The sequence below is a fragment of the Pezoporus wallicus genome, unplaced genomic scaffold (assembly GCF_028554395.1).
Source record: "Pezoporus wallicus isolate ANWC-B61680 ecotype Strahan unplaced genomic scaffold, APGP_CSIRO_Pwel_v1 contig_7506, whole genome shotgun sequence".
Classification (NCBI taxonomy): domain Eukaryota; kingdom Metazoa; phylum Chordata; class Aves; order Psittaciformes; family Psittacidae; genus Pezoporus; species Pezoporus wallicus.
In genome coordinates this window covers 160,742-186,958 of record NW_026637546.1, presented here as the reverse complement: position 1 = coordinate 186,958, position 26,217 = coordinate 160,742, and the positions used below count along the sequence as shown (strand labels likewise).

General features: G+C 37.9%; 1 protein-coding gene across 5 annotated transcripts in view; it reads right to left on the bottom strand.

The window, feature by feature from the left end:
* Positions 1-12,790: 12,790 nt before the first annotated feature.
* The window catches only part of GLIS3 (GLIS family zinc finger 3), a 146,563-nt gene continuing 133,136 nt past the window's right edge, over positions 12,791-26,217 (bottom strand). For all 5 annotated transcript variants that reach the window (XM_057406070.1, XM_057406069.1, XM_057406072.1 and 2 more), the window contains 3 exons: positions 21,404-21,585; positions 14,507-14,689; positions 12,791-13,307 (listed from right to left, as the gene is read on the bottom strand). In XM_057406070.1, the coding sequence (XP_057262053.1) occupies positions 13,171-13,307; positions 14,507-14,689; positions 21,404-21,585 (502 nt within the window). In that variant the 3' untranslated portion in view covers positions 12,791-13,170. The remainder of the gene's footprint in view (positions 13,308-14,506; positions 14,690-21,403; positions 21,586-26,217) is intronic.

Genomic DNA, 26,217 nt, shown 5'->3' with positions numbered 1-26,217 from the left:
CACTGCCATGTGTTCCTGCAGCACGTTTGATTTTGGAAAATTAAGAACATGACATTGGTGACAAATTCATACGCATCTGCTTGCAGATAGTTTGAAATTCTTGTTACCCTCTCTATCTCTCATCTTGTTATCCATAATATCACAGAGCAGCTTCTCAGAGCAAACTATAACTGCTACAAGCCATCTTAAAGACCAAAGTTAATCTAAGTATTTTCACAGTAGAAAGAGTGTTACAGAGTCATGGAATAGTTAGGGCTGGAAAGCGCCTTAAGATCATCTAGTTCCAACCCCCCCTGCCATGGGCAAAGACACCTCACACCAGACCATGGCTCCCAAGACTGTTCAACCTGGCCTTGAACACTGCCAGGAATGGAGCATTTACTACTTCTTTGGGTGCTAAATCCCTAGAGTCAGTGAGGGAGTGGATCTGCAAACACTTTCCAGCACAGTTTACCTATTGAGGATGAACACCTGATTTTGACTGTGCTGATACTGATTTATGTCAGCCTAGTTCCATGGACTTCAGAGAAACTGCTGTGGGGTAATTGTCCAGCATAACATGGAAAGGAGAAAAAATCCTGTGAGTTCATTTTAAGTTGTCTCCTAAAGTTTGACAGTACTTTTCCTTGTACTGCTCCAATCTATTTTAATTTCTAGGGAAGAAGAAAACCAATCTTTCAGTCTATCAGTACATATAGATACCATAATAATTTTCCAAACCTATTTATCAGTGCAACCTTTCAAACGCCAATAAAAGCACACAGCACATTTCTAATAAACATGAGCAGTCTGAGTCTTCTCAGTGTAAGCACAGGATTACTTTCATGAAAACAGAGTGAAACCACTTAAAAATTAGGGCAACTTAAAACTGGGACCATCAAACATACAGAGAGGAAGTCAGCAAACAAAATTGGTATTTCTGAGCAGTACTCAGGACTGAGAAGGTCAGCAAATTTAGAAAGATCGCATACCAATTAGATGAGGCACATCAACAGTTTCAGGAGTGATGGTACAGTTTCTTGGATTCCTGTAACTCAGCAAGGTTATTTGGGTTAGCATAAAATTGGACTTTTTAAAGAATTTGTATTTTGTTACATGTCACGTGCAACTGCCATATGTGTTACTAGATCTGTTGCTCTGAAACAGATAGGTGCCTTGTCCCGTTTTGTTGGTGTGTGCATCTGTTCTCTTGTTTTTATGTAAAGTAATAAAATCCCTTGCATGGTAGAACAAACAAATGCAGTTGATCTGCTGCTGGAAACATGCCTGTTGCTAATTTCACTTTTTGTTTTCAGCACACTACTGAAGTAACTTAGTGGCCAATATCAGCTCAGAAGGGTCTTTTGTTCTCTTTGTAGTGAATGTTTTTTAAGTTGTTTTACAGAACAAAGAGTCCCTGGAGTTCAAAAAGGCATGAAGAGACTTTTCCTGACATTCCCAAGAATATTCTAGAAACCCATGACCACAAGAGAACAGGCAGGTATGGGCCTGAATCCCTCTAGCAAATGCAAAGCCTGGGCAGCACCTGCTGTTTCAACCTGATGCTCACCTCTTGCTGCAGCCAGATGGAGGGAATAAAGCCTCAAGGTTGTTTCACTCAACTCCTGCAGTTTAGACATCAGCTCTTGTTGTTTCAGCATGTTATTCCATAACAGAATTTATTTAACTTCACTGAAGAAAAGTTGATATACTCACCAATATTCCTCAGTTTTCCACTGCTTCTACCTTGTAGTAACGTAAGTAGCTCATAAAAGATGGTTTTGTTATTTTTAGGGTCACTTGATGGTAAAGGCCTTATATAAATACACCAAGTCCAGAAGATAATTTGGAAATGTGTCTTTCCACATCATCTTCACTTAGTAAATGCAGACTCAGATTTGCTCTGAATGGGTTCTGGAGCATGACTTGATTCTGCTTTTCAATTTTTTTTTTCAAACTATGACATAGATATACTTTCAGGGGCCATCACATTTAGCTATGCAAAGAATTCATTAAGAATGACTGCTGAGAGAAGTCTGGTCTGGTGTCTTTTCTCACCGTGTTTCTGGTGTCCTCCTTGCACCCTACTGCATTTTGTCACTGTGCAAAGATGCATGTTTGGAATTTCCAGGTGCAATCTCCAAGACTAATTACTGCAGAGTGTAAGGAGACTCAGCTAAGCAAACAGCCTCCTGATCCTTGTATGTAAAATACAACTGTGCAGCAACAGGGCTTTATACACTTGCTTATGTTAAATGACATACAAACAGGTGATACACTTCTAACACACTTATTAGCTAACATTTTTCATTAAGTGCTTCATCTAATTTGCTGAGAAATAAAAGCCTATTTCAGGAGTTCACAAAATGTTGCACAGAAAGCTTATGTTAACCTAGACGTCTGGGTGAATTATTAACATGGCATCATGTCAGGTGCTCTTTGTCCCCTTCTTCTCTAATAATTAGTTGAAACTTGGCATTCTAGAATGCTGCCTTTGTTAAATGCCTGCAGGATGAGGTAAGGATATAGGATTAGTTCCAGCATTTCATAGACCTACAAATAGTCTAGCAGGGAGGAGCCTTGAGAGGCAAAAAGTAATTACTCTCTTTTTCTCTCCTTTCCATCCAAACCCAAGTAAACAAAATTTAGATGAAACTTACTGTGGCACTTACTGGGCCTGATTTGGTATTCATGCTCATGACATGCTCTCTCTACTAGATTTTAGAAGAATCCCTCCTCATTCACTTCAGTGTCTTGTGGAATCAGGGCCTAAAAGTTAACATTTCTATGTCACTCTCTTATGCACTTTCTATTATCCTCCACTCCAGCAAAAAACCTGGAAGAGAGGACAACAGATGTTCTTCCTGATTTTGGGATGGGATTTTCCCTATTTCCTATGTACAGTGTGCCTTAACGTTGAATGTCAGTGTATAGATTAACACCAAGGAAGACCGCATAGCTGGTATCAGCTCTTTCTCAAAAAATGTTAGAAAAAGAATAGAAGAGTAAAAGAATAGGAACTAGTGAATGCAAAATTCTCCTTTGCAGTATAGTTCGTGCAGTCAGTTATGTCAGGGAAGAGTGGATGTATAACTCTGCCATGCCAAAATTATAGTACTTTGTGATCATGGCAACTTGCTATTAACAATTACATATTGTACAGTACTACTGAGACTCTGCTCAAGGGCTTATGCAGAATTGGAACAAGGCTCTCAAGTCCTGTGAGCATAAAATCAAGCTAAGACAAATGTAGAAGGCAACAAACCACCACTGGAAGGCCTTCCAGATTATAAGTAGCCTACATCTTCCAGTAAGTAGTAGTTTCTGTTTTTGACGATGTTTGCAATGGCTTGAACTTGACTGAAAGTATGCAGTTGATAGTCTTTAAAATGTTACTGGCAACTACCACTCCAAATTAAGGTTGTTTTAGGAAGGAACCTTGTGAGCTTTGAAAAGAAAAAGCATTTATAAATTCCTGCATGTCCCCCCTGTGTCTCTGCCCATATATAGTTTATAAGTGTATTATACTGTGACTGATTTATTCTTTCCTTCACCATTTTTTCCTGAAAAATTAATGCTCATGAGCCTCCTGAATCAACATTTAAAATCAGTTTCAGTTGCCCGGGATCATTTCCCTGCTATTGCTAGCTTGCTATAATGATACGTCCACCTTCATTGAAAACCAAGTTATTAGAACTATTTCATTGCAAGCTACATGTTTCTTACCATTATCAAGTGGAAACTAGGTTATATATCTATCATCTCCTTTGCCTTTAAATTCTTCAAAGACCTTTGTGTTTACAACCCATTTCATACTCATCAGAGCAATGATGCCTCCTATGTCACAGCAGGCCATACTTCACATAGAATCATAGAATCATAGAATAATTAGGGTTGGAAAGGACCTTAAGATCATCTAGTTCCAACCCCCCTGCCGTGGGCAGGGACACCTTACGCTAAATCGTATCACCCAAGGCCTTGTCCAACCTGATTTTGAACACTGCCAGGGATGGAGCATTCACAACCTCCCTGGGCAACCCATTCCAGTGCCTCACCACCCTAACAGGAAAGAATTTCCTCCCAATATCCAATCTAAACTTCCCCTGTTTAACTTTCAACCCGTTACCCCTTGTCCTATCACTACAGTCTCTAATGAAGAGTCCCTCCACAGCATCCCTATAGGCCCTCTTAAGATACTGGAAGGCTGCTATGAGGTCTCCACGCAGCCTTCTCTTCTCCAGGTTGAACAGCCCCAACTTCCTCAGCCTGTCTTCATACAGGAGGTGCTCCAGTCCCCTGATCATCCTCGTGGCCCTTCTCTGGACTTGTTCCAACAGTTCCATGTCCCTTTTATGTTGAGGACACCAGAACTGCACACAATACTCCAGGTGAGGTCTCACAAGAGCAGAGTAGAGGGGCAGGATCACCTCCTTCGACCTGCTGGTCATGCTCCTTTTGATGCAGCCCAGGATACGGTTGGCTTTCTGGGCTGCAAGCACACACTGAAGCCGGCTCATGTTCATTTTCTCATCAACCAGCACCCCCAAGTCCTTCTCCACAGGGCTGCTCTGAATCTCTGAATCTCTTCTCTGCCCATACTAAGCTATCAATGACATGTAGTTTTTCTATTCTTAGGACCACTGTTTCCAATGGATTTTGGGAAGAGCAGCATAACGCTACTCATTATGTCTGGGGTTTTCTAACAGCACTCTGAGCTTGCTTCCAGAATTAGCTTAAACTGTATAAAGTAATTAAATTGAAATTCCATGTCTGTCTTCAGGTGATTTAGCTGTGGTAAGTTTTGAGCAAATTGAGAAAAAGTGCTTGTCAGGGATTTCTTTTTGCTTTTTGGTTAAACCCAAACTTCAATTCAAATTTAGACTCGAGTATGATTCTCAAGCAGGACATACAACTTAAGGCAACATCAGTTATCTTACTTACCTTTTTCTGCAAGCAAAGAGGGGCAAATTTACTCTCATTCACATTTGTGCAGCCCCAAAATGAGTAAAATGTTTAGTGTGCTTTGTCAGGAAAATTTTCTGAACAACAAGAGAAAAGACACTATAAGAAAACTTTTTTCCTCTCCTTTTTTTTTAGTATTGACTTTAGCATAAGATAATATCCTACAGCCATTAAGCATAAGGAAACAGCAATAATAATAAAAAATTAGACCACCCAGTGGGAATTCTTCTGATGCAATCTGTTGCATTTATTGCAACAGATACTAGGCTTCTTCTTCAGTTTTTCCGTATACAGGTCATCAGAATTACATGCAGCAGCTTTGGCCTCCCTCAAGAACCATGATGATCTTCAGACCAGAGTTAAACCCAGCTGGTCAGCTACCTGAGCGTCCTTTTTGTGGTGGCAGACAGTAACCAAAGCCATCAATCTCTGCAGAGAGCACTTTTGGGAAAGGCACAGACTGCAGACAGCCCAGTTCCACACTGGTGTCCAGTTCCTTCAGAAAATCTTTTGCCACCAGAACACTCCAGTTTGTATAACTAGCAGGCCCAACACCAGCAATTCCTTGGCTCGAAGGAGCATGCAGATCACTTTTAGTCATAATTTCCCTTAAGGCCCTTGTTTGTCTGCTAACATGTGTGATGACTTGAACAATAGCCTTGCATAAGGCCATAATTCATACAGTGAAAGTAACTCCATCAGTAAACCATGAAAAACTTCTCAGAACAAGTAGTTTGGCTTCAGCTTGTTATTAAATTATTAAAGGATATTAAATGTCTCATTGGAGGTCACACAGTGATGTGAAAGTAGAATGAGGACCAGTGAAATTAGCAAGCCCAATTCTTTTTGTCCTTTGAGCCACTGAGCCTCTTTGACAGTCATGTTGGGGTTAGGGATCAAAGGAGAAAGTATAAAGTAAATGCAACAAAGCCACTATTATGTGAGTCCCTTTTAGCTATAACCAAACAACTGCTCCCACCTTTATTTGAAGTAGATTTGCTCATCAATGGATATAGCGTGTGGTTTCCATGAAGAAGGCCCATCAAGCTGAAAAGCCCAGCTGCCAGCCCAAATTCTGCACCTACCTGTCTACAGTGAAACAGGGCAATAAAGACACAGAACTGCAAGCTGTAGAAAACGCATAGCAACAAGTAAGACTATCACAGTGGATTTGAGTGCCACTCTTTTTTCTTTCCAGTTCAACCTTTAAGCAGTGTTTCCATTAGTTAGGTAATCTCACATTATTGGAAATATTGGTTCAGCTTTTGTTTGAGTAATTCTGGTAGAAATTACTTGGCATTGTGTTGACTGTATTTCAGCAGGTTCCCTAAAATTACTTTAATGATTTAAATGCAATTTCTATTCAGTATGTATCTAGATCACAAAATTGCTACTATACTTAATGCTTTTGTGGACTGCCTTAACAAAGCCACAAAAGAGAAAATTGACACTGAAGCTAGATAACATTTATCCAGCTTTCTTTGGTTTCTAAGGGATTTTTTTTTCTTTTAAGAAAAAGGTGTATGATAAAATGCAGCTTCCACAGATTTAAAATTTCAAGGTAAAAAATTTCCATATTTTAAAAATGCTTTGATTTCTCATTGGATGAGGGTCGAACTGATCATGAATAAAGGCTTAGTGCAGTAATGGTACCATTTAGCACTATTCCTACTTCCTTGATGAATAAGCTGATCCTGTATTACTGCTTTAACCTTTGCCTAGCATGTTCACTCCATTTAACTTCCATTAAAACAAAATATCCTTCCTCTTCCTCCACCTGGAGATAGATACAGCATAATTACAATTGTGTGCTATGTGAAGTGGTGGGTTAACAAGTGAAATCACAATGCTGTCAGTCTTGTTATTGTGATTGTAAATATGTCAGCCACAGTTTTAGCAGCAACTTCCGTGTTTTTTTCCAACAAAATTATGCTGGAGTTTTCAGAGAATAAGGAGGAAATGTCACCCTAGTTTTCATCAGCTTAATCAACCTTGCTGTGTCCACTTCTAGAATAGCTGAAGATAGATGATTTACACATGTAGCCAAGCCTGCAGTGTGCCCATTGGTTTGCAGGTTCAAGTAACTTTTTGGTCAAAAGGGAAAAATGCATGATATGGAGGAAATGGTTATATTTTCTTCTGTCTACCTAGATGGACTTGTAATGCTTTATCCTATGCACCTAGTTGCAACCATGCATGAAGTTTGCATTTTCTAGTTTTAACAAAGGTATGTTGAAACTTTTAACTAGCCACCTAGAAAGGTGTTCTTTGTTACAGTTCATTGAACTAGTCCATCTCATTTGTGAATCATTAATGATACTGGCTGCTTGGTAAATTTACTTTGGTTGTAAATCTATAAATGGCATGGGAAGATATGGTAGAAGGATTTTTCATGCTTAGCTTTTAAATGAGAAAATTACGGTTTCAAGGAAGATAGAAGTAAACTATAAATCAACATTTTGGAAGGCGATACAGCAACCTAAAAAAGCTAACATTTTTCATTCTGTAATCAAATTTTGCTGTTGTTTCCTGTAGCTATATATTGCAGTGAGTGGGTATACATAGTCATGCATAAGTTGTCCACTTTGATACTGTCCATTAGGGGAGAAGTTTTTTAAAACTGCTTCTTGACAAGGCTTATTTACAGTGGTTTAAAGACAGAGTTTAAAAATCAAGTACTTGAAAATGCTTTTGATGATACTATTTGGGGTAATAAAGTGATCCAAAGTAGGAAACAGCAAGTCTGAACATGAAGCAGCATTTTCCTGAGGATGACGGCCTAGGAAAATTGACAGCTGTGTTTTCATACAAACATAGTCATTCTAACTTCAAATACAAGGTATCTTGTAATGAGGTAAAGTAAATGCAAACATATTCATATTCAGAATGGAAGGACACTATTTGGTATTTTTTCCTCTTATTGAAGGAAACAGATGTATGGCAAACAGAGCCTTACTGAAGTGTTTTCTATTAGGGCAGAGTTGTTATAAGTTCAGGAATACACTGTGGCTTTGGCACAGGTGCATGCGAGAACTCCTATAACTACATACAAGCAATGAAATAATAATCCCCACCCCAAAATTTCCATCTTGTGAGAAATTATGATTTTCAAATGGGGTTTTGTTCTGAAACAGGGAAAAAGAAACCCAAATATCAACCCCTTATAGAATAAAAAGTTCAGGCAACTTTTATTCAGAAATGAAGTTCTCTGTAGGAATATAACTGTCACATAAGTTCTTTACTACACTATTTTGCTATAGAAAGATTTGCAGGAGATCATGAAAAACTGAACAAGCTCAGGCAACCAGAGAAAAGCACAGAGCTTTGAGGTATTTCAAGACATGTTACTCCCTATTGTATAGTGAACTTATGTACTTCATCAGAAAGAAAAATTGAGTTCTGAAACACTTTAATTCAGCAGCTCCCAGGTCTTCATGGTTTTCTGCAGGATTCACTAACTATATTTGCTGAAACTATAGGCAAGTTTCCTACTTTAAATTAAGACACAGTGTAAATAACAACAGACTGGGCAAAGTTCATTTTTAGTAAAAGCTCTACTAAGATCACTTGTATACCTGTCATGAATTCGGGCTTACTAGTTTTTGTTCTGCTTATGTTTGACTCAGAGCCAACCATACTAGTAATTTCATAGCAAAATAAGTTTGGACCATTATTTTCAAAAGTGTTTTTGCAAACCTATAACAGGATTTTTTTTGCACTTAATTGATTTATACTTTGTATTTTGTCCTTAGATGTCCAGTTCAATTTATGGGTGTGGTAAAAGGTTACTTCTTATTTCCTAAGCATGCCGGATTCTTAGCATGTGTTTAAATGCTCTTTTCTTTCCCTTAAATGCTCTGAAATAACTTAGTTGTTTGAGTGTGTTAGAAAAAATAACCAGACAGAAAAGCAAATCCCACTACATGTTGTATTATAGAACGACATGAAGGAGGAAACCAATAAAAATCATCACAGCGCAAAAATGTAATTACATGTTGTTATTTTATTTGTGTCTCCACTCAGGGTGTAAACACACACACTGAGGCATTAATTATCTGTACAAATCTCTAGCCTCACGACAACAATTATTAAATCTAGACTTAAAACGCTGACCCAAGTGTTTTTTTTAGAAGAAACCGCTGAGATTTTTTCTGTTTCTAATTATACTAATTCATGCAAACAGTAGTAGTTTTATGGTGAAGGACAATGGCTGGAGCAGTCTTCTTTAAAGGCATCTCACAATAAGACATTCTACCAGTCATGTCATTGAGTTACAATTATCCAGTTTTATTTTGTACCACACATATACACCTTTCAATGTTACCTTTTACATAAAAAAGAATTTTATGAAACAGGAGAAATATAATTTACTATTATATGAAAAATAACTGTACCAAATCACAAAATTACACATACTAGTAGAGAAAAAAGGTGTACCTAATCCTTTCAAAATATTTTCATGCTATGCAACAGATGTCTTTAGAGCAAGTATTAGCCAGATATACAGAATGGCAAATAGAGCTCATATGTGTATATGTTAGCATGTATAAATATGTAGAATACTCTGTAAGGTTTAGGAAAAACATACTCCCACTTCCTCTCCTCACCAAAGTGCTTTGTGTAAAAAAATATTACACAAGATGCTGCTTTCTGTGCAGAATAAAGGGATTTTTTTCTTAAATAAACCCCCACTCAGCTAATTTTAAATCGTGGTCCTTTTTTTTTTTTTTTCTTTATCTGTTCCTAGGAAGTACATATGTGTCTATAAAAAAACGCCCAACAAAGTTTCACAAAAACAACAAAAAAGTGCAGTTTAAAAAAATCTACTACGAAATTACACAGGTAAAATAGGGACTAAGTTAAAATGTAATTTTTGTACTCATTCACACCTCTTTAAAGAAAGTTGAAAACAAAATACAATGTGACAGATGGCCTTAGCACTGCAATACTTCAGCATTCGATACTAGTAAACCATAACGCCATATATGTATATGTGCATATATACATGTATATATATACATAGAAAGGGAGATCTAAATACACACATGCACTCTGATACACTCACACATGGACACATGCACTTTGAAGCTATATTTTAAACTCCAGTGTAGATCCATTTCTAATGTAGAAATAAATAGACTACAAGTTTGAAAACAAGAGAATTGTGTAGACGAATGATTGTGAAAAAATTTCATTAGAATATTGTTTCATGTCCAAAGTCTAAAATATTTTCATCTCTTAGATATGATTCCCTTTAGAAAGTTAACTACCCAGCCAGTACAATAACAACACAAAAATCACTGAGGCAAAAGTATTTGTGTATAAATCAATAACTGCCATTATGCTATGCATTTTGACAAGCACCATTTTTCACTGTAACCTGTGACAAACAAAATTCCCTATTTTAAGATCCAAAATACACAAGAAAATGTCTGTGAGAAAATTTTTTTTTTTACACAACCATCCTCAGTGATATAAACTGATGCTTCAAAGTCAGTCTAACTCAGCCTAAGAGAATAATCATGAAGAATCCCCTTTGTCTTTGATTAAGAAGTAAACAAAAGGCGTACCTTTTTACAGACTGGTAGCCCACTCTTGTACTTAATTTGACTGTAATCTAGCTCCTTTTTTTAAGATTAAGGCTCACAGAAAGCTGTAAAGCTACACACACACATATATATATAAATTAAAAAAAGCATGAATGTCTTGCAAAAATTTCTTTTTTAAAATACAGCTGATGAATCCCCCTTTTTGAATTCTCTATTCCCACTTTTGCTTTAGTCAGGATCTTTCATGATGCATAAACTCCCTCTTGACTGGAGGAAGACTGGAATGTACAAGAATGTACCAGTATGGGAATGTACTTGTTCATTCAGATACAAGTATTTCCAAAGTTTCAAAAGTCAAGGTGGTACAGATCATAAAATCATAGAATATCAGGTTGGAAGGGACCTCAAGGGTCACCTGGCCCAACCTTTCTGGGCCGAGCATGACCTAAACTAGACATCCTAGAGTGCAGTCCCTCCAAATCTTAAGTGTTCCAAGTCAGCAGCAGTATTTCAGTTCTGTGCATGGCAACTGACAAATCCTCGACAACCCTGTGGTTAAAAGAACCTTGAAGGTTTTACATATACAAAACAACAAGACACAGTGTACATATTTGAAATTGTTCAGGCTGCCTAATTACTCCTGCTGAAACAAGTTATGCATGTGCAGTGAACACAGAATGGGCTTTAACATAGTAGAAACTTAAAGCTTTGTTTAAAAGCAAAACTCTGTCAATGCAGTGGACTAGATCATACATTAATGCCGTAAGACTGTCTTTTTTTTCCTGTGTGTGTACAGATGTGTAGGGAAGCCTGATGTCATTTAACTGAATGCTAACCACAGATAGTAACAACTAGCACTACTATTGCAAGCTGAAACAAAAGGACTCATTAATGTGCAATTTGAGAAGCAGAATAGGAAGGGAAGAATTTAGTACAGAATTATTTGCATTTAAACAGTATTAATTACTGTACATCACTTATGTGCATGGTTTACCCATATATTCTTTGCTTTTATTGGATGAAAATATCTCCATTAAATATATAAGCAGATATACCTGCTTATAATATTATATTTCATGAATATAAACCTCAAAAGGTTGCCAGTGTTTATAAACATCTGGACATAAATCCATCTATGGAACATAATGGCAAATTAAATTACAAATTTGACTCAAACAGCATTCAACTCTCAACAGCTCAGGATAAAAAAAATGTTTTACAAACTTTTCTTATAATTCATCTTTCTAGATAACTAATTTCAGAAGCATTGTTATGGTCTAGCCTGTAAGAATGAACTTTGGACTTTTGTCCTTATTAAATCAAGTTATATGAATATTGCAATGAACACTACACAGTAGGAAGTCCACAAAATGGATGGACAGGAATTAACGACCTAAAACCTCAGTCTTGTAAGAGTTGCTCCCAAGGTATATAGGATCACAGTGATGACACATGTCCACTGCAAAATACTATTTTAAACTCATCCCCTTTTACTTTTCACAAAAAGCAACCTCATTAGCTTGCATTCTGGACTAAATTTAAGGACCAGAGCCTGACACTGAATAGGAAAATCAAAACCACCAGACCAGTTCATTTTTACATTTTTAAATAACCAAAAGGATCATAGCAAACTTAAAAGTAGCTCTTCTTCCTGAAAAAGTGTTATGAAAATGAAAAAAGCTAGGGCAACAAAAATTTAATTGAATCAGTACAGATTGCTTTTAAAAAAAATCTGTGGAATTTAAGGAATAATCTTTTCTACAGTCTATTTTAAGCCTTTTTATAGAATACTATAGCATATATAGCAATAAAGCTCTACAATATAATTAAAAATCAACAGAAAGTTAAAGCATACTTTTTCTTATCTAGCAGCTGTGCTAAATATGGGCAAAGTCTATGTACCTTCTCATGTAGTGCATTTAACCCTTCTTTTTCACTTCATACAGCACTGGGTCAGAAGGAATATTGGAAAAATAGCAATGGCCATATTGTATGGGTTAAAATGCAGAGGGAAGAAAAAGACACCTAAACTGAGGTCTGTAAGAAATCCAGTGCTAATGATCTTTGGCTCTAAACAGGAGCTGCACCAAAGCCTCAAAAGGTACTGCGAGGATGTATGTCTAATTTCTCTCCCTTTTTGATGCCGGTATGTTTTTAACTTTGGAAGCATCACATGCGAACAGGTTGTGCAAAAATCTGTGTGCCTTTGAAATGTTTGTAGTATGCTCTGGTTTACTTATTTTCCTCTTTAAAAAAAAAAATAAAAAAAAAGATAAACAGGAATTTGCTAAAGCTGTGCTCTTCAGAAGTCCACCCATTCATCTTGAAAGGACTACAGCCAACAAGCAGTTTTCTTATTCAGTCTGTGAATTCCCTTTGAGAAATTAAGAGATTAAAAAGAAAAAAGAACAAAAAAAGTAGAGTTGCTGTGCCACAGATGAAAAGAAACAGTTGCTAAGTTTTGGCAAAGCTTGCATTCTTCAAACATTCTCCTTCTCAGCTGACTGCTTGATTGCATGATGAATGCTTGGTGACTGGTTTTTCCTCTCCATTTTGTATGTATATCAACCCATATCCCCATACATACATGGCAGTTTCATGGAGAGAAAAATTTTGTAGAGAAATATCAGAAGAGCAAGGTGAAATGCTAACAAGTTCTTGTAACTAGATTCATATTACTTTAGCCTTCAGTGTAGACAGAAGAAAGCTGGCTAGAACAGTGATCCACTGCATTTACTTGTAGGAAACTGCTATCCTCTGGCATGCTGTGAGCTGAATCACCAAAGATACCTACTGACCCTGCTGGAAAGTCATAAACTGGAAAAAATAAAAAAATAATTAATTAACTAGGATAACTATGCAATAATGGAGAGTGTCCTAATACTTATGCAATGAACTCAAAATGGCTTTAAACCAAATAGACAAACAAAACAAACAAGCGAATACAGGTATGAATTTAATAATTATACAACTTACTACGTACCAAGGGAGGAATTTCAGTTCTGCCAGAATGAAGAATGAAGTACAGCAGATTTAATCTAACACTTGCCCATTGAGGTTCTAAACTTCAGCACCTACTGGGTGCTAAAATTGTGATAATTTTTAAAATAAACTTCATGCATGTTTATTGAATTTTATCATACCCAACATATGACAAAAGGCAATAAAATACTGTGGAACTTATTTGCTGTAAAGTAGAACTTGGCACAGAAATTACTACCTTCTACAAGCAATAGTGGCAAGCACTAGAGTAACTGCAGAAAAACCTCTCATCTTTTGGATTACTTCTTTACATACTGTGAGATGGCTCTTTGAAGTTACATGTGCATTGGCTTTTCAATGCACTAATGAAAGACCACAACATAAGAGGTGTTTCAAAGCACAATAAATTTAAGTGAAATCGTCCTGTGTGGAAAGACACTAAAGCACTTGGGCATCAATGGTACTTAGGTCCTGATTAGGCCTACTATATTGTGCTAATCCTCTATACATAGGTAACTTTCATCTTTCCAAACTACTGGCTAAACTCCTTATGTGCTTTTCAGGTAGGTGGAGATTGTGAAGTGTGCACAGAAAAGTTTTCACCCATGCAGTTCTTGCCATGGAAATGTAAATGAAATTCAAGACTGAGAAAAATCAAACATGAAAAGAATTAGAGGTTTGAATCATCTCAGGTCTCTGTTACAATACTTACAGCAATGAGGAATGGCTGCACAAATATCATACAGGGCTCAATGGGCTTTATTTCAAATACATGACCTAGTGACTGCCCCCCCTAGGTTAGAATCTGGAGAAGCCCTCAACAATATGCTGTCTGCACAGAGGTCAGATGTTACCGTGACCCACTGTGACTGGGTCCCAACACAAACCACACCACAGAGGTCTGAAAACTATCTCCTCTTTCTGAAGAGTCAAGTCTGTCATGACAGGTCCTAGCTACATATGTAGCTCAAGCAGATCTGTTGAAGCCCACAAACAGTACACAACCACCCACAAAATGCCCAGCTGTCATTTACCTGCAATACCAGAGTGTGTTGAAAAAGTCTGATGGAAAGTGTCAAGTTCTGCCTGGTCCACTGATGTGGGAACTAAGCAGTCTTCAAAAGGAGGAACTGTATTGCAAGAAACACTGTCTTGTACATTCTTCTGAGTGTCAGCATAATGTGGAGGGCAGAAAGTCTGAAGCTGCCCATATAACCCTACAACAAGGGGAAGAAAGTTGTCAATAAAAGACCTGGACAGAGACACACGGGATAGCATGTGTAACCATGGCCATAAGAATGATAAAAACCTCAATAGCAGTAGCTCCAGTACTTCAACTATTTTCCACCAAAAAAGCAGCTTTGATATGAAGCTCCTTAAGATTTTCTCCAGCTGTTACTAATTCTGAACACAATCCACTTCATGGACTCCCTGACATTCATGACTTGTGAGAAGCACTGACTGGCTAGGGGCTGAAATTTTTCAGGGAATTTCTCCCTTTACTCTGCAGTTCTACTGTCTTAACTGGTACTCTCCAGACTTCACACTGGGCTGCTGCCTGAAGTATCTAAGAGAATGCTTAATTCAGAATAAAGGAAGACAACTCAAGTAAGGCCTGCATAAAATCTGAGCATCTGTCACTAATCACTAATGCCAAGACAGATGGCCAATAGTGGGGCATGCATATGAGATCAGAAAGGCTTCCTGCTGATGATCCACGAGGCCTGTTGTTTTTCAGTACATGGTGACAGTCTAACCCACTCATCAGTAGAAATGAATCCATGTGGAAGAAAATCAAAACCATTGTGTTACATGACATGAAAGATCTCCACCCGGGTTTTTGTTCTTTGTTTTTTGCTCTTTAAGTGATTATTAGAGATGTCTAAACACTGAGTAAATTCACATTGAGGTTCATAACAAAATATTATTTACATAACCCAAACCACATTTCTTTATAAAATAGGGACATGTATGTAATCTAAGAGGCAGAGACAGATGTTCTGCAGTAGGTTGGCCTGAAGATTTTTCTCATGGAAGCAAGGTCTTTTCTCCCCTTAAAATTATGACTGGCATGACTTTTTTTTCTGTGCTGAATATATTCTCAGAATACATTATAGAAAACTGGAAAGAAAAATCCCAAACACACCACATTCTTTTACTTATAAAAGCCATTCTTCAGACTCCTGAGCAAAATGTCCAAAGCTTAGACTTTGTAGCTATTTTTTAATTTACAGAATTTACTATTGTCTTGATGTGCTAGCGTCTTGATGAGGAATATGTTGTGCAACACCCCAACTCAAACAAACCTGCCTACCTCAGATACCTTTACAGCATATGCTTATATATGTGTATACTATGCTTAGAAACATGTTAGGAACATAAGAAAAAAATTTTCTGGATTGTGGCTAGGAGTTAGGTGTGTTTCCATTAACTTTCCTATGAAAGTGTGCATATGAGACTGTTGTTTGTTGAAGATGTACTGAATGTTTATGTACAGATAATACATTTCATAGATAATAGGGATAAGGAAAGGAGAAGGATGCAGTGAAGAACAGGCTGTATCACTTTTTCATTGAAGTAGGAGGAATAATGCATGATTTAGGAGTTTTATGATCCTTTTTTCCTTTGAGACTACAAAACCACACAAATGGTGGCATGCATAAGATGTGCTTGAACTGAAACAGAAAACTCAGTATTTAAAAGCATCAGAATGTGCCAGGACTATGGACAAACATGACAGTCTGAACCTGAACCCAGGAACTCAGAAGAGACCTTATGGGAAGGCCTCTGTAACAATGGTGAGGGAAACACAATTTTTCTATTTTATTCAGTAGCATCGCAAGATGCTTGCGTGTACACAAAATGAGATAAACGCCTGAATTACACGAAGGTAAGAATTGTTTAGATGAGGAAAATAGTTACATGAAAGAACAATGAAACAATTGTCAGTGTAGTGTTGTGTCTGAAAACCTGCATGAAGAGGAAGAGTATCTTGACTTCACATAAAAGAAGGAAATAATAAAAAAAATATATAAGAAAAACAGAGAAAGAAGGAATCATAAGCAGAAGCACAGTTCCTCTTCCACAGCAGGCTAATTGTAGAATTGGTGCTCACTCTGGAAAGGCCGAACACTCATAGATTTCATTGTCTTTTGCAGAGGCTGTGGGAAATCTGCAGCGCTACCTGTAAGATAATGATTTCAATAATTTTTTTCTTTTAAAGTTTGACTGCAACAAAACTAAGTCAGTTGCAAAGCATGTTAAGAATCCACAACTGTCAATCCTTAAATGTTCAGTCCTGACATATAAGAATCAACTCCAGCAAAATAAAGCAAAATGAAAGAAAAAACAATAGCCTTTCAAAACTTGACTTAGAATCTGCATTGCTATTGACAGTTTTTGCCTCCTTTAAAAATGCTTTTAAAACTAATAGGACACACTGTGCAAGTTTACTGTTGAGTCAGACTAGTTACCAGAAACAACCATTTCAATCTATAGTGGTCTTAGCCAGCTGGCAAGACCCTTCAAGACACATGCTGAAATGTCCTTTCACATAGCTCTGTGCTCATTCTCTAGTTGTGCCTTTCTCACAGCATCCTGTTCCCAGTGCAGAACAATCTGGCAGTAACTTTGACTACCACTAGCTGAAGCCTGGCAGAAAAACTGCTTACCTTGGGGTTGAGCTATTGCAAGTCACATCCCCTGTGTTTGCTCATTCCCTACGTAAGCTAAAGAATATTGTCTAGCAAAGTCTTACAATCTTTGATCCAGTGGTACATTAACCTGTATATTGCAGGAAGAACCAGGAAAATGCACAAAGCACTTTCATTAACTGATAAACCCCCCCAATATTTTTTTAAGATGGAAGAGAGAAAGAGAAATAATTCAGCTTTTGCATTTGTTTTTTCATGATTCAGGGTCACAAATATCCATCTTATAAAATACAGAGCCATAAACAGGAAGGAGCAGAACAGCGCATATATTGTTCTCTACTCCTCAGTTATTTTGCACTTTGTCCATGTCTGCAGTGCATCAGGTCACAATGTAGAGGTCTTTGAGTGGAGCCCAAATATGATACAGCAAAATGTCCTAATTTGGTATCAGAAGCTATTCTCTTTATTCATGTGTTGCCATGCCCAAGATAATCAACACTATTGCTGACGTTAGGATGACATGAAAACATGTGTAATTCAGGCCCTATACCCAAACTGTAGTTGGCCCCTTTGTGTGTTAGAGAGCTACATGTAGCTTCAGTTTTGTGTGTTTTCATGCAGTACTGGAAAAACAAAAAAAGCAAACAGTTTGGCTAATGAAGTTCCAGCAACTGAACAGTTCTCAGGACTGCAACCTGGACTGTGTCATTTGCTCTCTTGTTCAGCTATTTAAAGCACACACATGCACAAGATTATGTCAATTGTGTTTCTTGGAGTCAGTGCACTACAGCCAAGATCCATGATGTCAAGATATAGAATAAATAGTTTAAACAGTTATTTTTCTGTCATGATAGAATTATTTCCTGAGGAAAGTGAAATATTTTTAAATATGATAAAATAGGTGTATACTGTAAGAATCTCTTCTAAAAGCAAAAAGCTCTTATTCTTTATCACTTACAAAGCTTTGTCCTGAGGGATGCTAACCATCAGAAAATCCCAGGTACATAGCCATCTCAAATTCCCAGCTGAAATTGTGGTCTACATAAGTCTGTGGTCAGGTCCTGATTCCATTGAACTGATGTGGACAAAGAATTCATTACAGATATGTAATGAATGATTGCCACAGTTATAATTTCCATAAGGTAGGAAGTTTGTGATGAACATCTATTTCCTTCCCAATCAGTTCTCTGCCTGGCACCACAAAGAAAGCATATTTTCTCATGAAAATAATTGTAAATGCTATTAAGAAACATACATCATGGGTGAGTAGTCTTTACTCCTATGGTATGTCAAATTTCCAGCTGTCTGGCTTGAACTACTTCAAAATAGTGTTCCTCTGCAGTGCATTTCTACAGTGTCCAATAGGTTAATTTCACAATCAGGTAATAATTTGGTACCATCTGAGTGTGAAGAACAGAAGAAAAAGTAAGTCATAGATATGAGTCACAAATTGTACTGCAAGACTGGTTTGCAAAGGTGAAAAACTTATAAAATTTTGTTTATTTAAATCTGGTTATTTGTAATTAAAAGATAGCTGTTACTAGTAGAGCTGCCTGTATAGATACACTAGTATAGCTAACTCATATCAGCTAACATTTTTTTTCAAACGGTAACTTTTTTCTTTTCCTGAAAATTTTACATGACGTTTTTATTTCTTCCATTACTCAGTCATCACTGGTCATCAGCTTACCACACAGAAACATACACCATGAGTTACAGGCATGATTTTAAAGGATGGTCAGACTCCTAGTGCAAAAATGTTTGTAGTATCAGAAGCATCCAAAATCAATCTAGCTGTGTCCATGTCCAAAGGAGCTTTTCCTTACTCTGTACTATAAACACAAGAAGCTTGACCACTGTGGAGGATTTTTCTATTGCTCTTCTTTTCTTTTCTACCTCACACATCTCTTCCGACTTGTCTCAAAGCAATCCCTTATTTTCACAGTTGCCTGCATGCTGCAGATGCCTCTGTCTTCAGGTACCTGTGCTGAGATCCCTGTAGTTATTCTAGGCTGAAAAGAGTGACCAGTACAATACAAGTCCTGGGCCAGTTGTTTCAGATTTCCAGGACCTGAACTGACTTCTAGTCTGTTTGTAAACACATAGTACAATGGCATATACAATAGCATCAAGCTGGGAAGTCATCACTCCAGTTTCTAGTTTCAGATTTACTGCTTATGGTAATCCAATGAAATATACTAAGTCTACTGAAAGGAAAAGAAAAGCTTTATTTCTGCAGCTCAGTGAGTTCTGAATATTCCACACAGCAAAGGAAAATGTGAATTTCACAAGAGGAAGAAAAGGGAATATTTAATCTATTACATAATATTAACCAAAGCAACAAAAAACCCTCTCTGACATTACTGTGTAGCTGATGCTGAAAGTCACTCAGAACAAATACTGAAATTTGAACTGTAGACAGTGTTCTTCCAAGAAGAAGCAGCTTCACAATGCAAGTAGCTATTAGATACAAAAGGCTTGTCAGTCTTGTATCTCCATAATTTATCTCCAAAGGATAGTGCTCTGAGATCTCCATGAGCTTTTAAGATGCTTAGGTTTTCAGGAAAGCAGTCTGTTGAGAACTTGCTGTCTTCAAATAGCTTTTGGGCAATGAAACTCTTTCTTCCTTAGTACAGCCAATTTAAATGGAGTTTACAAGCTTACATATTGAGACAAAAATGTCACCATTGTTTGGTAGCAGACTGAGCTGAAGTGGCTACAGCTACAGCATTTTAAATCTTGAAAAGGCAAGCTATGAACTGCAGGAGACAGAAACTCACAGAGCTTCCCACAGACACTCTTTATATACCAAATAGTTTAGACTGGTGAGATAAATTTATGGTGTGTTTTCTACGTTATACTGATGTGACCAAGGAAGATGTCCACCTTTGTATTGCTGGGAAAATTTGACCATGAACTCTTGAAATATTTCCTTTTGTGAGCAATAGTTTAGCTAAGCCTTTCAGGCATGCAGGACCAACAAAGCTTTCAGTGTAGCACATAGGAATGAGACAACTATGCTTAAGTTGGGAGGACTACATTCTGACAAAATACCTCTTAGAGTGACAATAGGTTACTTAATCTTTGAAAGAACATTCAATATCCAAATGTGGCTTTTGTATTGCAATGTATTATATCTTTTATAAAATAGAATCTATAGAATCATAGAATAGTTAGGGTTGGAAAGGACCTTAAGAATTCAGCCCACATTGTCTTCCTACCATTTTTAAACACAGAGATCTTTACATCTGCAACTTTCAGTTGCTAACTGTATGCATACAATTCCTGTCACCAATGTCTATTTTCAACATAGGTTTTCCTAGGAGATGGAGGCAAACACAGAGAAGCTAACAAGGGACTAAGGTATAGGTTTAAGATCCAAGCCCTTGAGGTTATCCATTTTTTTGATCCACTCAGAAGATTGTATTAAGCTCTACCTTAAATTTAGATGTGGCGTGGGGCTTCAGTCCATGTGTGACATTTGCCCGGGTCTCTGCTGGTCTTATAATGGTGTTAATGACACGTCTTTCGTCCTTTTAAATCCTGTTTGGACTGCAGGGAGGGGAGGTGGGCACACAGTAACATTGCTCTGGCTTGCTCTAATGAGATGATGCCCCAAGCAGATACGGAGCTAGATTCCCCAGCCAGTGAAAGTCCTGTGTGGAGCAGCAACTAACCTGAGGTGATCCGTGAGCTTCTGGGAAGCAGGATTCCTCGGAAACTGTTCAACTTCAGAGCAACTGGTTGTGATCCCAGTTTCTACAATGCTTTCCCCATGACCATGAAAAGAAGAAGGTGGTAAAGCCATCTATGCACTCAAAGATAACTTTTGTTCCAGGTAGAAAGACAGACCTTAATGTCTGGATGTGTTTCTGGAAGATGAGTTCTTGGCAAATATTCAGCAAAAAAAAAAGGGAATTGAGTAAAATGTATTGTACTGTGGAAGTAGGAAGGCTAACCTGATCCCTTCCTAGCCGCATATGATAGGAATTTATTGTTTCTGCTCTGGCATGTCTCCACATACGTCATATGACAACAACAACAGCTCTGAAAATATATCTGAAGAGAAACCCGTAACTCTCTATTAGATAAATGGCAATTATCTAAGCCAAGAATTTTAAGGCAGTATAAAGACAGGTTCCTGAAGGCTACTTCCTAGAGTTTTTCAAAAAGTAAGGTGCCTTAAAAATACCTTCACCATCCCTTGAAGAGGTTACTTTGAAGCTTCAAAACAGTGACAAACAACTAACATGAGTGATGAGGATTCTCCTTTCTTACCTTGGTTGTGGAGGCTATTTGGTTGAAAAGAAGGGTTTGTTGCTGACTGGTATGTCTTTAGAGACATTCCTGCAGGCTGTGGAAGGTGGGGAGGTTGTGGCGTCTGTCTCTGCATCATGTGGTGTGGAACTGAAATTCCCTGGGTGCTGATGTGGTGAGGAGAAGGAGCTGGTGCAACAAACCTAGGAGTTCAGAATCACAGAACTGTAAAATACCCAATAGGTAAGAGCTAAAGAATGTTCCTACTTTACTTACACCACTATAATGTTTAGCAGTTTGCATAGAGAGACTTCCAAAAGAACAGGGTGAAGCCCAGATACACAGAAGACACATTTTCAAATTTGACAACTGGGAAGATAAAAGGCTGAATTGCATCCTTATCATGCAAAATTTTTATCTTCTGTGGGTGGGTTTAAGATACCTCACAGGGAACCTGATTTTTGAGGCATTGCCAACTGTCTCATTGTAAGGCATTATGTCAACTGTATCTGTCAATCAATAGCTGTCCTTCCACTCTGTAAGTGAGGGGTCAGTTCTGGTAATTGGACACTAATGAGTTAGATAATAGTTTCAGGCCTAGGTTCAGGTTTCAAGTTCTATAATTTTTTGTACGCTACGGAGTGCTGTTTGAAAATAAACAATCTGAAGTCAACATAATCTAAATAAAGGCCGGTGTTAAATTCATTCCAGTGGGGAACAGTCTGACCACATCAAATGTTGATCTGACCTCAAAGTATAAGCTTACAAGCCTGGCAGAAGAGGAGAACCTTTCAGACCAAACCTGGTGGTGCAGCTGCCACAGAGGTTCATCACATCAGTGGTGTGTTTTGCACAGCTCTGTCTGTACTGGCAGTACAAGGTTACACACTACTTTGAGAATTTCACAGACTTTGTAAGTTTAAGATTTCTCTACACTTCCTTAAAATTGCATACTACAAAGCACATTACAAACAGGTGCAACAGTAATTTTTGCAGATGAGACTATAAGAGTCCTGGTCTATGCCTCAGTGACCAAACTACACACTGGACTGATGAGATCTGATCAGGGAACAAAAGCTCATCCCGGGCTCAGGAATGGCTGAAGGTCACTTTCTCATCCATAGCAGGAGATTCAGGAAGGCTGACAAAATAAAGCCAGGGTATTTCTGCAAAGACCATGAGCGAAAACTGATGTGCTATTCCTGTCACAAACCTCTTTCCCCAGTCCTGAAGGCAAGCTGGAAGCCTGTGCTGAACAAGAGTACCTACCTACCCTTCTCTGTGGTGGGTGTGCTCAGTAGCTGCTGGTAGGAGGGATCAGTGCTTACGGTTAACACTGGCAGGATGCTAAAACTGATCCCTGTTGTTCTGAGGCTGGAACCTCAATTCACTGGATTACTTTCTTTTTAACCCAGTAATAAAGAATGTTTTTCCTGCAGAACTCTAAGAAAACTAATCTTAATGCAAACACAACAGAAGGTGCAACTGTGGTAGTTGTGCTGCAGAACACCTCTGGACTGGGTCATATACATGCTGTAGCTGCACCTCAGGACACACGAGATCTTTTCTGCTGCAGCTCAGAATCAGTATCTGCCACACATGATCAGAATCACCACCCTCCACTTGCTGTGATTATCTGCGTGATTATGAATTAATTTGAAACCTATTCACTATGTTTCTGGAAGATCCATAATTTACATTTGGAGTACAGCCAAGTTTCAAAATGAACTTTGAATTGTTTACTGCCTATTCAGTTTTCTTTGAGAATTGCATTCTTAGGCATATCAGATAGGATTTGAATGGTCTTTGTGCTGTTTAATATTAACTTCATAAACACATATATTATTGAAGGAAATAAAGGTGTCACTACTGAGACACTGAGTCTTTAATATGTCAAATATGTCATTGTTCCAGATAACTGATATCGCGTAGACTTAAAGACATAGTAGGGAGGAATAGGATGAAGTATGTGTGTGTTTCATAATAATATAGAGAATATGAAAAAAATACTGCATAAATAAGTAGTTATATTGTGATAAGAATATCAGAGGTTTTTAAAGACATGCTGCAACTACCTGAGTAGGGACTGGAGTTAGTTTTTTGTACAGCATTCCTGTGGAAAGACTTACTTGCTGCCAGAGATTAAAAGCAATACACAGGTGTATTACTTAAAAAATCATAGGATATCATCCTCTGTGTTCTCAAAAGTCATTTGTGAAAATTAATTTCTGAAAAATGGTTTTAACCAGCAGCCAGTAACAGAGAAAAATCCTTTTCAAAACTCAAATAAGCAAAGTTTTACATCTCATAGAATCACAGAATGGTTTGGGTTGGAAGGGACCTTAAAAATCATCATCTTGTAAAATGTCCCTCTACAGATTTCCTGTAGGCCCCTTTAGGTAGTGGAAGGCTGCTATCAGATCTCCTGAAGCCTTCTCCAGGCTGAACAAGCCAGATTCTCTCATCCTGTTGCCATGGGAGAGGAGCCTGAGCCCTCTGATCATCTTCATGGGCTCCTCTGGACTCACTTAAGCAGGTCCACATCTTCCCTGTGTTGGAGGCCTCAGGGCTGGATGCAGCACTGCAGGTGGAGTCTCATGAGGGCAGAGTAGAAGGGCAGGATCACCTCTTGACTGCTCAGGTCATGCTTCTTTTGATGCAGCCCAGCACACGATTGGTTTTTGGGTTGCAAAATTTCACATTTGTTTTAACATCCAAAAAATCCTTCCAAAAATAATAACGCACTATTTTGTGTAGCCAGACAGGACTCTTTTATAGTAGACTTTAGTGGTCTTTGTAGTGATTTATGAATCACTCACTTCACGAATAGCTGACTTACTTGTGTGGGTGACTAAAGTAGTCTACTTTTACTTCCCTTCTGCCTACAAAAAGAGAAACTTAATCTGGTCTCAGTCAAGATTTGTCCCTGAAAAAATCGCAGTGTGTTACTGGAGGAACTGTAAATTTACTTTTTTTCCTGAAACAATTAGGACCAGTTTGTAAATGCCCAAAAGTCATGAATTCTTCCATTTTGGTAAAAATAACAAACCCTAAACTTTTTACCGACCTGTGATAAAACATGCTTCTCTCCAATGATTATTATGTTGCAAGTTTTCTTATTTTTTTTAAAAAAAAAGAAGCAAATCTTCTCCCTTAACAAAAATATTCTGGCCAGCACAAAACGAAATCTTTATTCATCATTTTGTTCAGCCACCAAATTTACGCTTGTCAAGCTCTGGCTCACACCCTGCACAGCCATGATCCCACAGCAGGTTTCTATCTCCATGGTGTCTCAGTAGAGTAGATTGCATGTGCCAGAAGACTTTAATTTTATATCCTTCTTTTCAGTCATCAATAAGCACCTAAAATCCTTTTTATGCTCAATCTTTAGGAACACAGGAACTGCTTTTTCAGATAAAACCAGTGAATCAGATAGCCCAAAGAAGGGATGGTAGGAAGAAAGAACCGCCCCTCTGACCGGCATCATGAGCTCCTTCATGAGAATAAGAAAGGAGAATTTAAGTGGAATTTAAAGTGGAATTTAAGGAAGCCAGGTGCAAGTGGCCACCTCAATATACAGATTCCCTGAAGACAGAGATACATAACTTTAAAATCTCTCTCAGCATTTTTTGTGGCTGTGTTGAATTAGAGAACTGAACTTCTTACAAATTCAAAGGAAAGGAAAAAAGTGCCTTTGGAAAAAAGTGTAGAAACAGGCTAGAGAAAAACTGGTTTTGAAAGGAAGTTGTTGTGAGGTGGGGGTTGGTCTCTTTTTCCAAGTAAACAAGAGATAAGACAAGAGGAAATGCCTTGAGTTTTGCCAGAAGAGGTTTAGATTAGATATTAGGAAAAATTCCTTCATCAAAGGATTGCCAAGCACTGGAACAGGCTGCCCAGGGAAGAGTTCACCCACCATCCCTGGAGGTATTTAAAAGATGTGTGGATGTGACACTTAGGGACGTGGTTTAGTGGTGGACTTCGCAGTGTTAGGTTTATGATTTGACTCAATGATCTTAAAAGTCTTTCCCAACTTAAATGATTATATGATTCTATGGGTTGGGTTCAGGGTTAGACATGCTGCCACTCCACTTTTAAGAGTTTGTCATTTATACGTACACCACTTTTACCCTTCAGCTGGACACTGAGCCATCGACCGCAATTCTCTGCGTGCAGCCATCCAGCCAATTCTTTATCCACCAGGTGGTCCATCCATCAAGTCTCTCCAGAGAATATAACCACATACTCAAATAAGCAAAAAGAAGCACTGTTGCAGAACTTTTAGTTCTGCAGTAATGCTCAACTGAACAGTTCAGCCCTACATCCTTCTTTCCACCTTTACACAATCTCTAGAACTTCCTGTGAAGGTGGGATGTCTCCTGCTTCAGGGACATGCTACTAGCTGTGACTCACAGGAGGGTAAAAAAACATCTGGAACACCAAGTCCAAATGAAGAATTCTTTTCTGGTCTCACACCAGTTAACAGACTACTTCTTGCACAAAAGCAAGCCTTAGAAAGCAAAATGTATATATTGGGGAATTCAATAAATAATAACAAAAATTAAAAAAGAAAAAAATTAAGCACTTGACACCACCAATTCTGGGGCACTGAGCTGTACATGTTACTTAAGCCAGATAAACACAATTTAGATTTTTTTATCTGGGTTTTGATTAAATTGTTTTTCCACCTTCCTCGAATGCCCTTTTATTACAAAAATATGTGAAAAGGAAGCCAAGTACATATTCTTTTTATATACATATACCTCTGGGTACTATTACCATTTGGTACTTTCATTTAATAGTTGTAGTGTTTCATATTAGGGGAGCACTGAAAGTTA